This window comes from Lycium ferocissimum, chromosome 8, assembly GCF_029784015.1.
Source record: "Lycium ferocissimum isolate CSIRO_LF1 chromosome 8, AGI_CSIRO_Lferr_CH_V1, whole genome shotgun sequence".
Lineage (NCBI taxonomy): Eukaryota > Viridiplantae > Streptophyta > Magnoliopsida > Solanales > Solanaceae > Lycium > Lycium ferocissimum.
The window spans coordinates 30,338,588-30,353,725 of record NC_081349.1 but is presented as its reverse complement, the minus strand read 5'-3'; the positions used below and the strand labels follow the sequence as shown (position 1 = coordinate 30,353,725).

At 36.0% G+C, this 15,138-nt stretch overlaps 1 protein-coding gene across 1 annotated transcript; it reads left to right on the top strand.

Moving 5' to 3' along the window:
- The first annotated feature begins 5,575 nt into the window (after positions 1-5,575).
- LOC132067958 (phytanoyl-CoA dioxygenase) lies at positions 5,576-11,799 on the top strand. The gene is made up of 9 exons (XM_059461393.1): positions 5,576-5,734; positions 5,815-5,939; positions 6,024-6,084; positions 6,642-6,710; positions 6,814-6,932; positions 8,901-9,048; positions 9,137-9,281; positions 9,400-9,486; positions 11,474-11,799. Exons 1-9 carry the CDS (start codon positions 5,680-5,682, stop codon positions 11,514-11,516), a joined length of 852 nt encoding a protein of 283 aa, XP_059317376.1. The 5' UTR covers positions 5,576-5,679; the 3' UTR covers positions 11,517-11,799.
- The last annotated feature ends 3,339 nt before the right edge of the window (positions 11,800-15,138 follow it).

Here is a 15,138-nt window from a genome sequence, read left to right as displayed (position 1 = left end):
GTCCACCTCATTAAATTATTAGTGTCCTATGGGATTGGGCTCCACCTGTAACAGTGGAGGGATAGATTTAAGCTAATAATATAACGTTAGAGGCATATTTTGACCCAAAGTATAATGAGGGATATATTTGATCCTTTTTTGATAGTATATGGATATATTAGGCCCTTTTCCGTTTTTTATATAAAAAGTTAAAACAAACTTGAATGAAAACACAACAAAAATTGGAGAGATAAGCTTCAACTTCTCTCTTCCTTTCCCCCTTTTCGTTATTTCCCATATTGTCTCAACAGTAACCGTCTTTTCTAAGGACGTGAGCCCTCGGCGACCCTTACGGGGAAATGTTCGGCCATTCTTCTTCGCGAATTTAATTATGCAAAAACCAAAGCCTGCTCTGAATAGTCTAAACTCTTTTCTCCCTCTAGTTCATCCAGTCACAACGTAAACTCATTAAGCGTGCTCCCTAAATAAACAACCCCCAATAACAAATCTCTTACAGAAAATCCCCTAAGCTATGCTTCAAATTTGAGGGAACGAGCAAAGAATGGAACCTTATCGAAGAAAAAAGTTTCCATCTGATATATACCTTATTAGCCTGTAGATGGAAAGCTAATAGTAAGTTTCACGAACAAAGAATGGATACTTGCCGCCTCACCATTGTTGGCAAATTTCCAAGAACAAGACCCTTGATTGACAAACTCAAAACGAAATTCAGGAAAGCAATCCCCCTCAAAGGCTCTTTCAAAATCAACCCATACAATCTTAAGTATGTTTTCATTGATTTCGATCTTGAAGAGGATCGCAAGAAGGTCTATGGCATATATGGATTTTTTGCCAAGCAACTTTGAGGCAAAAAGCATTTTTTGGGAATTTAAGGTGTTTGGCCAATTAGTAAAACTGATTTTAAGTAGAAGCAGAAGCAATTCTGCTCCTTGAGAAAAGCAAAAGCAGAAAATTATCTTTTTCAAAACAAATATATCCCTACCATAAATACATATTTACCAAGTATCTCCCTTGTTAATTCATTAATTTCTAATTATACATATTTACAACAACTCATTTTGATTCTCAATGAAATCTCAATCATATATTTAAATGTTTAAAAGAAAATTACAGTTACTTCATACTCTTGTTATAATTATCAAGTTGTTATTTTATATAATTTAAATTTTTGTATTGTTTATAATTCATTTCTTATCCAAAAAAAATGACGTTTATTTTTCTTTTGATCTTCAAGCAGTCTTATAACTCTTTTTGTACTTAAAAAAATGACAACATTATTTTATTAAATGTTATTTGTATCGATTTTTTTTAGTATATTATACCAATATATAATATTTTCTTTGATTTATCTATGTATTACTGATTCAATTTTTTTAATTTTAATTAAATAAAAATAAAAACTTAAATTAAGTCTATCATAATAAATATTTAAAATAGCTTCTCTCTATAAAATTATATTTATCGTAAATGTTCATTGACACTTGTCTTTTTTCATAATTAGAACACTTTTTAAAAAGGATTATCCAAACATAATCTGCTTATCAAAATACTTTTAAAATGAATTAGCCAAATACAAACTGATTGTAACACCTCGTGCCTTCAGGCTAAGGTTGACCTGTAAGATGGGGATACAATGGAACCAAGAGGGGAAATGTGGGAAGTGTTTTGTAACCTATAAAAGGTATAAGAAGATTCCTTGGGGTTTGTACTAGGTCTCACTTAAAGTGAGTATTAGAAGAAATCTATAAGGAATTTTAAAAAACTTGAACATGAAAATTGTAGATCTTTGAAATACCTTTCCATCCTTATATGGTGGAGCCCAAATGAACATTTGTACAAAAAGTTATGTACGTTTTACTAAACAGCGTTCGGCTAACTTACGGCAGAATCTACGGGCGGTAAATCTGGCTGTAAATTTTGCCCAAAAATCATACAATCTGTTGCTGATTTGTGCTAGACTTTATGGGCCGTAAAATGGGCCTCGAGTGGGCGTAAAACAGGGCCGACAACAACTTTAAAACTTTGGTTTTTGACTTTTTCACTCCATTCTTCACATCCCCAAGCCCTAAAACGACCATTCTCTCTTCACGTCATCCTCGTACATCAAGGTAAGTCCCTCCAGTGTATTCCTAAGTGAATTTTAATGACTATACATGAATTCTAAGTAAAATCCTATGTTACCAACCTAAGATTTTCAAGAAAACCCTTCTCAAATGTTCAAGTGAAGGTTTTGGGCTTTCTCCTCCAAAGATTGGATATTTCTTTGAGTTTAGGAGCGATTGAGGTATGTAAGGCTAACTCCCTACATGTGGAAAGTTAATGATTCTCCCCATGCCTCGTTCTTTTACGATTATTATGAATTGCCTCAGAAATAGAGTTAAGCCTTAGTTTCATGAAAAGCTCAGAACTTTTATTCTCTAAACGACATAGTTTCGTAATTCGTTCATGATTGTCATTCCGAATATCGTTGTCACGCCCCGAACCTGGGCCTGGACATACACGGCACCCGGTGCCTGACTACATGTGACCGAGCGAACTAACTGGCTGACTGAATCAACATGTGATATCATAACATACTGAATGCAAAAAATAAGGTAACACATGCTGATATACTGAAAGTACGAATGAATAAATAATTGAAAGTGCGAAATACTTAACAAAGTCTTAAAGATAAATATTGTAGCCAGCAAGGCTAACATAAAAGCATGTGTTTCTGTCTAGCTGATATATAGTCTATGAAGCCTCTCTTCGAAGTACCGTAAACATTTGCCGGGACAAGGCCCGACATACCCGATCGTCTATAAGCGCTATAAAGGACTGTAAATAAATGATAAGGCCAAGAGGAGCTGCGATCGGGCGTGCGGGAGATCTGGCGAGCGGATGCGTGCGTCACTATAAATCATTAGCTGCATCGCGATATGCAGGCCCATGCAAAAGGGAAGTCATTATATTTGAATTACACTGGTATGTAAAACAACTGAAAGAAAGAACTATAAGTGGGGTGCTCGAGAAAAGGCAGCCCAAATCAATAAACATGTATATGTAATACGGGCGGGCTAAAACGGAAGGCGAACAAAAGAAGTAAAGTAATAGGTACTCCCTATTCTGAATACGACCACCTTTTAAGCTGAATTAATCATATGTGGGGCCTCGGCCCAATACAAGTGCGTAAATCAGTGGCCTTGGCCAAGTGCGTCGAAACACAGTAATGGCTTGACAGTATACGTATACATAAGGCTGTACCTCGGGCAAAGATATAGGTGTTCAACATTCATCAACTTATATCAAGGAACTGAGAATCATGCTGTAATGCATAACACTAGAATACTGAACATTACTATGTCGAGACATATATTCATGAACTGATTATGGAGTTTAAGGCATTAATTGTTCATAAGCACACTGAGTTTTCATGACTAAGACTTATGGGATAGCAAACAAGAGTCTATACTAATTACACACTGAGTTCACAATATTCAGAATGATAACCATGAACAACTACGAAACTATATTCTCAAAGGATAGAAGTTTTGAACTTTTCGTGAACTAGGGCATAATCTCCCAGTACGCACTCGCAATAATCATGAAGAACGAGGCATGGGGAGATCAGTAACGTTCCCACACATACATAGTTAGCCTTACATACCTGTAAACACTCTAATCTAACGAACTAGTTTTCTTTTTACGACGAAGAACACCCAATACTAGCTTGAATCACTTGAGAAGGATTACCTTGGAAATCCTATGTTTTCGTTTAAGAATCATGTATTTAGTGCTATAACTGATTAAGAATCGTAAAGATGTTCTTACTTGATGTGGGGGGTTTGAGAGGAGAGAATATTGTCCTTGAGGGGCTTTCTATCTAGTTGGAATGTCTAACAAATGAATTTTCAAGTTAAGTGTTGAATTTATAGGATGGGGCATTTTAGACCCCCTGGCTCGCTGAGCTTAGCCTATAGCATGACTATGTTGTGCTTTGAGTTGAGCTCGGCCGAGCTGTTTTGTCCAAAATGTACTTAGAAAATTTTCAGAGATTTTCTCCTTTTAATACTACGACTATTACTTTATGGCATGACCGTGTTTGTGCTTTGAGTTGAGCTCGCGGCCGAGCTCTTAGGTCTATTTCATATACTTAGTCAAAATTTCACGTTTTTGTGTCGGGGCCGAATTCGGTAAAATAGGAATAACTTTTTGTACAGATCTCCCTTTGCACTCCACAATATACTGTTAGAAACGTATTTCAAAGGGATACAACTTTTATGTTTCAAGTTTTCTCAAATTCCTAACAGATTTTCACGAAATCAGGCTAGAAAACAAACCTTTCATAAACTTTGTTGATTTTTATGCACTTCACTATCTGTCTTGATTCAAAAATAATTATTTCCACCCAAAATCATCCCTGTGGGACTTTATATGGCTAAAATGTCATATTAACACTCATTTACCACATTCAGACCTAATATGAATTTACAGAGTGTTACAATCGTGAACTCAGTACTTAATCAGTATAGACCCATGTTTATTATCCTATGAGTTCCAGTCATGAAAAATCAGTATGCTATGAACAATTAATACTTTAAACTCCATAATCAGTTCATGAATATATGTCTCAGCATAGTAATGTTCAGTATTCTAGTGTTATGAATTACAGTATGATTCTCAGTTCCTTATTATAAATTGTTGAATGTCGAACACCTGTATTTGGGCCTGAGACTACAGTTTATTCATACGTATACTTGAGCCCGAGACCACAAATTTGTGCACTTATATTGGGCCTGAGGCCACAGATGATTAATTAAGTATTCTATATTCAGAATAGGAAGTACTTATGACTTTACTTCTCTTGTTCAGTTCAGCTATTAGTATGTTCAATTTCAGTTTCAGTATAACATTTGTTTATTGATTTAGATTGCCCTTTCCCGAGCATCCCATAACTATTTATTCTTTCAGTTAGTTTCACATACCAATTACAGATTCAATCTTACCGACGTCCCTTTTGCTGTGGCCTCGTCAATCGATTTATAGGATAGCCAGTTTGCATGCTAGATTCTCGTGCTCCGGTACTTTGGTGAGCTCCCGATTCTTTCGGGCGTTATCTTATTCTGTCTTTTCGGTATTGTTAGAACGATCCAACTATGCCGAAGGCCTTGTTTCGATAAACAATCAGTACTCCATTATTCTTTAGATGCTACATAGACCGGAAGTTACGTTAATTTCGCCGTTTCATAATTATTCCGCATTTAAGATTTAACAATTAGACATTTCGTTGTCTCAATTGTTTATATTTCTTATCACGCATCAATCTATACCTCATGTTGATTTAGCCAGCCAATTGATTTGGTCGGTCACATGTAGTCAGGCATCGAGTGTCGTGTTACGTACGAGCGCGATTCGGGCGTGACCAGTTTCCGTCAAAAGTAATATTTTAGCACTTCTCGTAAAAGTAAATTTTAGCCGTTTGGCCAAACAGAAGTTACGAACCGTTTTAATTTTTGCTTTAAGTGTTTTCCGATGTAAAAAAAAAAAAAAAAAAAAAGAAAAAAAAAAAAGATAAACTAATTCTCGAATTTACATTTTAGTACCAAACTAAAGGTAATTTGCGTATAAGTTGTCACAGAAAATAGTGTCAACTCGGCATACAATTCTTGCAACCCTTTTACAGCACCGAGACGGTCAAACATGGGTATTGAAGGAAACCTCAGTTCAGAGCAGCTTCAGTTCTTCGATTCTCATGGTATTCTATGTTTAATACTAAAGTATTACTATGTAATTTGATGATGTTTATTTATGTGAAAGAGAAGTTGAATGGAACAGGGTATTTGGTGTTGGAATCATTTGCAAGCCCAGAAGAGATCGAGTCCTTGAGGAACAGAATGGAACAGTTGCTTGATGACTTTGATTTCTCTTCCACTGCTTCTATTTTTTCTACCAAGAACCAAGTAAAGATTCTATTTTTATTTCTCACTTTAATTGGTTCTGAGATTAACCCCCTTTTTTTTTTTTTTGTTGTTGTTGTTGTTCAGCAAGAAACGACTAATGACCACTTCTTTGAAAGTGCTGAGAAGATTTCATTCTTCTGGGAAGGTATGCTTGTCTTAAATTTCCTTATACTCTCATTTAACTTATTACTAGTATTTACTAACAAGTTCTATTTTAATTGCAAAAGAACCAAGTGAATGTTGTATTAATGGCTTTTGGTTTGCACATCAGTCTTTTCTCTTGCTTCTTGATTTTCAATTAAAGCTGAGTAGGCAGTTATCAGTTTAGTATTGGCTTTCAACTGTGGAGATGTTATTTTTTGTTGCCATGTTTCTGTTTCCTGTGCTCACAAATATGTTTTTTGGGGTTGATTTAAGTAATAACTGGACGAGGAACTGCTATTTGCTCTAGTTTTTCATTTTGCACATTCGTACTTTTTTTCTGGTTTTGTATATGCTTTCTCACTTTGGAGAAACATTTTCGTATCTTTCTGAACATTTTGGCTTTATTTAGATGATACTTGGATTTTAATTTTCTGATCCTGTGGTGTTGAATCTTTTTGGTAATTTGCGTCTATGTCCATAACTTTTAATTCCTTTATAGGCTAATTATGTTTTAAGTATTTGCTTAGGATGCTTTATTGATGTTTGTGCTCATGGCAGAGAAAGCATTTGATGAAGATGGCAACTTAAAGCAGCCAAAGCAACTCTCAATAAACAAAGTTGGGCATGGTATGGTTCTGTTCATTACTTATTGTCAACAGAGTTCTACCAACCTTTCTAGTCTCAGCTCAACAAGTTTGTTCTTTGATTTCTCTGACCTGTGCTATTGCAGCTCTTCATGACAAAGATGCCGTATTTAATAAGTTCTCTAGCTCAGACAAAGTCTCAAGCATGCTGCGGTCCTTGGGGTACCAGAGGCCAGTAGTCATTCAGTCAATGTACATATTTAAGGTAAATACTGATATTGTTTTATCCAGTAATGGGGTTTCGAAGATTGGTGTCTTAGTAAGGCTAGAATGTAACCCAGTCGAAAAGTGATAGTATTTCTGGACTTAATGTACGAGAAAAAGCTTGATTATTTTATTTAACGGGGTCAATGAAATTATATAAAAGAAAAGCATCCAAGGTTGTTGCGTCCTGTATATAGACGTGGTATATACAACTCATACATAACAAATCTCGCATATAACCTATCGAATCTACCCCTAAAATTTCAAAACAATTTGTTCTCCTTTGACTTAGGTTTTGGTATTAGCTTTTCTAGAACTTCTACTGACATGATTAAACCCCATTCAAGCATTTAATCAGGTGCTAGTTTTTTTAATACAAAATTTGGACCATTTCTCAATTTGTGCATATCATCCCTGTGTAGGGGTCTTGTTTAAGCTGAGGGTCTATAGGAAACAACCTCTCTACCCCAAAAGGTAGGGGTAAGGTCTGTGTACATCCGACCTTCCCCAGACTCCACTTGTACGATTACATTGGGTATTTGTTGTTGTTGTATACCTGTGTAGGGGCCATGGTAATCTCTCTGTGTGCCAATTTTATCAGATATCCTGAAGGGACCTAATAATGTGTTTATTCAATATTTCATATTTCTCTTTTTCCTCCTATCTTCTGCTATCTCTTGCCAATTCCTACTAGTTGATGAAGCTTGAATGTTTAGGTTGAATATTTGGTACTTGATTGTAAAGCTAGTGTCTACACATAGGCAAAATTTTCTGCTCTCATGCAGTGACTTGGATGGAAAGTTCTATCTGTACCTGTACCATGACAAAGAGTATTACAAGAAAATGAACACTTATCAGAATTACCTCATGTTACTCTGTGTGCTTTCTCCATTACTCTATTCCATTTCTATCTAATAGACCCAAATTCTGTAATGATCAACGGTACCGCGAAGATACATCTTCATATTAACCTAATACACAGCTATATATAGGCTCTTTGGAGTTCTTATAATTCTCCAAATAACATGATGACAGTATGTAAATAATTTTTATGATGCTTATTTCCTTAGCTGTTCAAGATTCCAGTCTGAGATGTTTACTGCTAAAATGTTTGATCTAAGATATTATCCGTGGTAAAGCATATGTCACATTATTATTTATCACTTTGTGCTCATGAGTTGGTATTCTAACTACATACATAGATAAGATTTTCCTATATATATCTTTATAAACCATTGATTCTTGAATTTTCTTTTCTTATCTGTCCATATTTGGGGAGTCAAATAGGTTCTTCGTTGACCAACATTTTCCTGGGATATTATTTTATATATTTTGAATTATTGACTATCCTGACTCGTCGTACTTTTTGTATTGCTTTTAAATATGTATATTTTATGTCAAAAAACTTGAAGAATAAATGTCTGGATTCACAATGAAAATCAAGTAGTGTAATCCTCGTACTCCTAACCCAGCCACATGAAATAGAATAGACGGAGTATGTGATTTCATAGTCAACTTGTCGATACCAAAATCCATACTTGAGTAACCCCAAGATTCCTAGCTAACTTTTATATTATTTGGATGAATCATGTAATCAATAACATATTAGTTTTTGAAATGAAATATCTTTGCTCATGTCACATCACTTTGCTCGTGTTACCCAAGCATGCATCCATAACATGTGCACGTCTTGTCACTTTAAAAGATTCCACGCCTCACTTTGGGGAAGTGAACTACTAAGTTCTCTTTCGTGGTGCATATCCTCTTGTGGCACTTGAAATTGGTTTTTCAATTGTCTCTAATAGTATGATAACATCGTAGAGGAGGGATGTTTTCCTGTATACATGGAGGCACCACACTCTGTGCAATTGAACGAATTACAAAAAAGAAAAAAAAACTATAAGGTAATGGAGTTATAGTAACTATTATCCATCCTTCTGGGAGCGACATGTAAAACTCTGCTTTTCAGCAACCAGGTATTGGGGGTGAAGTGGTGCCGCACCAAGATAACTCTTTTCTGTACACTGAACCAATGACATGCACTGGCTTGTGGCTAGCTTTAGAGGATGCAACAATTGTAAATGGCTGTCTATGGGCTATACCAGGGTCCCACAAAAGTATTGTTTCTCCCAACTCTTCTTTGTCTTGCTACCTTTAAATCATTGAACCCCTTTGTATAACATACATAATGTTCTATTTCTTTAGATGGCCTTGTCAGGAGATTCCTTAGAGATGATAATGGGGTTCATTTTGATAAGCCATCTCCATGCTATAACCAGAAAGATTTCGTTCCGCTTGAAGTAAAAGCTGGATCCTTGGTAGTCATTCACGGAGATCTTATTCACCAGAGGTCAGTCACTTCTATAACTTCTCTGGGACCATTTAGAACTGTCAGTTATGCTACCATTTGTATTTGGTTTATTTGGACTGTTTCTTATCCATTCAATCTTCTTAATGTATGATTGCAGTTTTGAGAACCAGTCTTCAAAGTCACGACATGCATACAGTTTGCATGTGGTGGATACTAGTGGCTGCAAATGGGCTGAAGACAATTGGTGAGTGGCCTTAATTTGCTCTGTTTCTTGGGCTGTGGCCCTTCCCCGGATCCTGCTTACACGGGATGCTTTTTGTACCGGGCCACCCTATTGTTTCTTGATTCTTAATGCCATATTTTGCTGAGAGGTAAAGCAGCAGAGTTGTGCTAACTTTAATTATTAGAAGAGACCTCTAATGTCCAGTGTTTTAAAAGGCGGGGGCGTAAGGGCAATGCGTTTTACGTATGCCTCAGCGTCGTAATCCCCGAGGCACGGGGCGTAAGCTCTATAAGTATTTAATTTTTAGTATTTCATAAAATAATATAATTACAGTAAATATTTTTAAATAGGTAAAATTGCATAAAAATTTGAGGAAAACTATAAATAAGTGAAAAATATATATAGATGTGCTCCATCCCCACAAAAAACTAATCAAAACAATTTATTATACGCTACTTACAAGCACAAGTGACTGTTTGTTACTTTTTTTGAGATAGTAGAAGACAAGATAAATAATTGGGAAAGAACATAAATTAAGGCATCTAGCAATAAAAAAAGTTCTTGACTTTTATATGTAATGTTTCAATTCCTTTTTGAAATATTTGAGTAATTACAAGTTGATTTTGAGAATTTGGGCATTATATTAAGGGCTTATTTAACAAATATCGTTTTAATTTGAAGAAGTTTTCTGGTCTTACGACCCAACACAAAAAACTCGCCCCACCCGTACACCCCAAATTGCTAGGTGTACGCCTTTTAAGACTTTCGCCTCCCACCATCGCCTCAGGGCATTTCTGGTGCGCCCTGCCCCAAGGCTCGCCCCGGGGCCCCGAAAACGCCTTTTAAAACACTGCTAATGTCTGATACAGAAGCTGCTAGGAACATTGTGTTCAGGGTGACTTGTAGATTGAGCTACCTTATAAAAAAAGGTAACTTGTAGATTGTTAGGAACTTCGCGAAGTTGTTCTCAACATTACAGCTTTGTATAGGTATTAGCACATTATATTTCATGGTTCTGAATTACTGAAAACGACATGGCAACTTCTATAAATCCTTTTAGAAAGCAATATCTGCAAGGTAAGACTGCGTACAATAAGACCCAATTTGGTCCGACCTTTCCCTAGATCTGCTAGCGAGAGATAAGTGCACCTGGCTGCCCTTTGTAATAGCTACATCTCCACTTCGAGTCTATTGCGTGGCACGTTTATTTGCTTATCATCTAGTGGGAGCCTATTTGATTGTTTTATCCTTTTAACCTCTAAAACTGGTACTGAAGTGCACAGGTCTTCTCTTCTGACTCTTGAAAACTGAACTTGTACCTATCTTTTATGATATTGCTAGATACTTACGGGGGTTCGGGGGGAGCCTTCCCCCAGAGAAAACCTAATAACACTCATTCTAATACTTGAGTTCAAGCTCCTACTTCGAAGTAAGCCTATGGAACTAGCATATAATCGGCCAAAATAAGCATGAGCGGCTACGAATTCTAAGTTTTTTAGGCTTCTAGTTGTGAAGTTAAGGCAAAGATTAAGATTCTCACGAATGCTATGGAAGTTTACCTGATCTTTTTAATCTATATTAGATGTGCATCTGGATTGGATCACATGCACTTTCTTACATGTGAGAAATCATTCGATTTATATTCAATGACATGTCTTAGTATCAGGCCACCTCCCGTATAACTTCTTAGATTTTGGAATTGAGTATTTTCCTCCCTTGGATTATGACAGGACTGGGGATGGAAAAGGTATATGTACGTATGATAGTTTATGTAAATGGGCCTATTTTCTAAGATGTAGCCTTCATTCATAGAAACTCTGGAAATATTCTTACCAAACAAAAAAATTAAGTTGCCAAGGAAAAATGGTCAAGCGACTCAAAAGCGGGCATGCTTATTGAATCAATAGCTACTATACAGTGTTAGCTGAATGATTTACGACTAAAGATCTATAAGTTCCTACTTTTGATCCAACTTACATGTTTCGTTTGTTTTGGGAAACTGTTTCAGGATTAGAAGAAATGTTGATCCAGAGCCCTTGTACAGTTCTTGAATCTGCCCTCAAGAGTCATCAACTGCTAGTTTCTTACTGAAATATCATGTGAACCTTGGAGCAGTCGACCTGTTTAACTTTCGTAGCTCACTTATGTATATGCACATCAAGTACTTGTTGAATAAGATGACCAGTCATTGAATATGTTGTTTTTCAAATATTTATATCTAAAAAAAAAAGAAAAAAAAGAAGAAGGTAGAAATGGCACCAGGTAGCCACTTTTAGTACCCTTATTTAAAACATATTCAGGTATTAAAAAATTAGCCAGTTTTGACATATCTTAGATCGCTCATCCCCTTCTGCTGCCTCCCCTCCCCTCTTTCGTCCACCTGCTCCTCCAGACCTTCGGGTTTGAAGTTCTGAACTGAAAGAGCCTAATTTCACACTGAAGGTTTGAAGTTTGAATTGCCGCAATCAAAACTTCGAGTCTGAGATTAGGTTTTGGTAGTTCAATATTTAGACGCGTCGGTCTAAAGAAACTTTGTAAACTTTGATAACGGTTCAAATTTGCCCATGAACTTTGTGAAATTGCCATTTGCCTTATCGTTAATGTTTTGTTTGAATATATCCTTATCTTGATAAGATTGATTCAAATATGCTCTCATTAACGACAATTGTTTTCCAACACATGGTCTTTTTAGACGGGAAAATGTTAAAATTGGGCTTGACCTATGTGGAATGGTGCAAATTTGCTCTTGAACTTTGAAGGATGTTAGTGTTCTAGTGGCAACAACATCGTCTTCTTCAATCAATGTTTAGAACTTCCAACGACTAGTGCTTTATCCCCAAACTAAAATTAATCGCCCTCAAGCCTCAAATCATCCCAAATGAAAATCAAGTTATTCCAATTTTTTTTCTTAGTTTCAACATGTTTTTTTACTGTTTACCCTTAAAACGGTACAATTGAATTTGTATGCTGTTTATGGACACGTGGATTGAGATGACCAAATTGAATGAATAAGAAATATAATAAAGTAATATGATTAAAGAGCAAAATAAATAGAACTGGACCATTTGATAAATACGCAAGAGCAGCCTGAATTCCGGCATTGTAGGCTGGAATGGTCGTCGAGTGAGCTCCTGAGTAGGACTATGCAACGATACAATGAAGCTTAAGAATTAATCGAAATTCGAATGCTGTTCAACGAGAAGATAAGATCCTATATATAACTAAATTCCAAGGAACAAGATCCACGAATCGCACTCTCATTAAACCCATTAATCGTCCATTATTGAGTTTGACTGATGGTTGTCGATGTTCTTGGGATCTTCTGTAAGGGTTGAACCCCATGTCGTATCTCGTGTGGTCAACACCCTGCACTTGATTTCTTATCTTTGGAGTCATGATTCCAGCTATTGATATCTCGAGATGCTCGCGGGCCGAGCATGCGAACTGGACCGGGCACTTCCTCTGCTGACTCACGTCTGATGTGTCCCTTTCAACTTGCTTGAGCACCTAAATTGTCCACCTGTTGATTCCACATTACACTCCATACATATACCGCACAAGGGAATATATATATATATATATATATATATATATATATATAAAACTAGGAAGATTAGGAGAGTTGAGGTTTATTAATTGAGATATTAGCTAAAATGTATATTAGAGGTGCAAAGTTTTACCAAGTACTTCTTTGTCCTTCTTATTAACCCATGCCTCTTTTAGTCCCAAATAAAATTGAAAAGAGAATAAAAATTGTTTAAAAAAGATAAAATTTTCGTTACTGTTTAGAAAAGCAACGCCAAATGATGAAGAAAGCTTCTCAGACCATATATATTTTATCGACTGAAACTTTTGTGATCCCTAAGTTCCACCAACTCTTTGATATAGTAACTGAAGTTACAGATTCCAGTGCATAGTTATTCTTCTTTCCAAGAATTTATTGGGTTCATTACTTTTAAGTTCCCGTTACTTTTTCAATGTGGTTCACATTCTCGGACCACTTTTGTTTTCCTATCATGTATATATATGGGGGAAAGCTTGAAAGCATATGGTACATGACTTGTTTTGTGATAACCTCCAAAAGAAAGCAGCCAAAATTTGGAAATTGGTCATAACCACCTCCAATATGGCAATAAGAATGGTGTATAGAAACTTGGCATCTTCAAAAGCTAACACTTTTTTTGGGGTGGGCCACACACTAGATTCTTGCCCTTTAGAACTCACTTTCAAGAATCCTCAAGAAAGTATATATGATCATGCACCATCTTATCTTGGATTGTAGATCAACTTGAAACCAATCTGTTTATCTTATTATGTCACCTCAATTATATTGGCATGCTCGACCACAAATATAAACAAAGCTTATGTATGTGTGACATGTAATTTAAATCGTCTATCCTATGTTTAATTTCTTTTCTCATTATATAAATTTTGTCTCGTGGCGGACACTTTTCTAAATAACTTGTTTGGACTAAGCTAACGAGAAATGTTAAATTATAAGAAAAAAGAAGAAGTTAAATCTAGGTAAGAGTCGGGACAGATTGGGTTATGAACTATCATTTAGCCCATGCATCTTGATCATGTACATCTCAGCCCAACCCATTTTAACCTTCTCAACCCATTTATTAACTCACTCAAATCTAACCACTGTCCATTTGACACTGCTAGACACGAGATTACTATCAAATTCCGGAGAAACGTCTGTTGTTTCTTTGGCAATTTTTATGTAGAATTCAGCTATGTATGGTCTTAAACTTCTGATACCAAACAAATTAGGTGATGGTGTTGAACTCAAGCACCGAGATATTTTTAACTAAGGCCAATTAGCACTTCGAGCACATCAGTGTGATTTCATGCTAGCTATGGAAAGTTTTGGGGACGATCACTATAATTAATTAATACTCAATTAGTTGTGGATGATCTGAAAAGAGGCAGTATCAATCATGAAAAGAAAACAAAACTCAACATGAACGATATTGTGAATAAGTATATACTACTTGATATGGTTCCTGGCTGACATTACAGAAATATATATGGCATTCGGTTAACCTGATACCTTCCTAACCGTATATAGTGATTTCACACCCCCAAAAAAGAGAATGCAAGTTTAAGAGTCCACGGAAAGTGAACCTAGTCTTCTATATAATTTATATAACTTACGGTAACTGATAGTATATTTATATAGTAGTAAAATATATTGTTCCAGAAGGAATAAGAAATTAAAGGTTTGTGGAGGAAAAATACAAAAAAGGAAAAGAAGGAAGGAAGTAATTAAAGGGAGAGAGGAAGAAAAAGAAACCAATAACATGGAGGAATCGTATAAATTAATTTTACCATTAATGTATATATACATAGTACCTTATGAGTCTTATTTTTGTGACTTACAGTGAAGGGATTGAAGTTTCTCAAGATTTCTTGTCCTAGATGGTCCCAACCACTTAGGAAGTAAGGCTACAAATTAAATTTATGTTGGGGCGTGTAACGACCCGTTTGGTCGTTATAGCTCTTTTGGCACTTTCGCCACTTCGGAGCATTGATTGACTCACTTTTGACTTGAGGTTGACTTTTGGGCAAACGGACCTTTTCCGGAGTTTCGTCAACTCCGAGAGGTCCGAATGGTTGTTTAGAACCTGTAAGTATGGTTGGTTCGGTTCCCAATGCATTTTGGTGCAT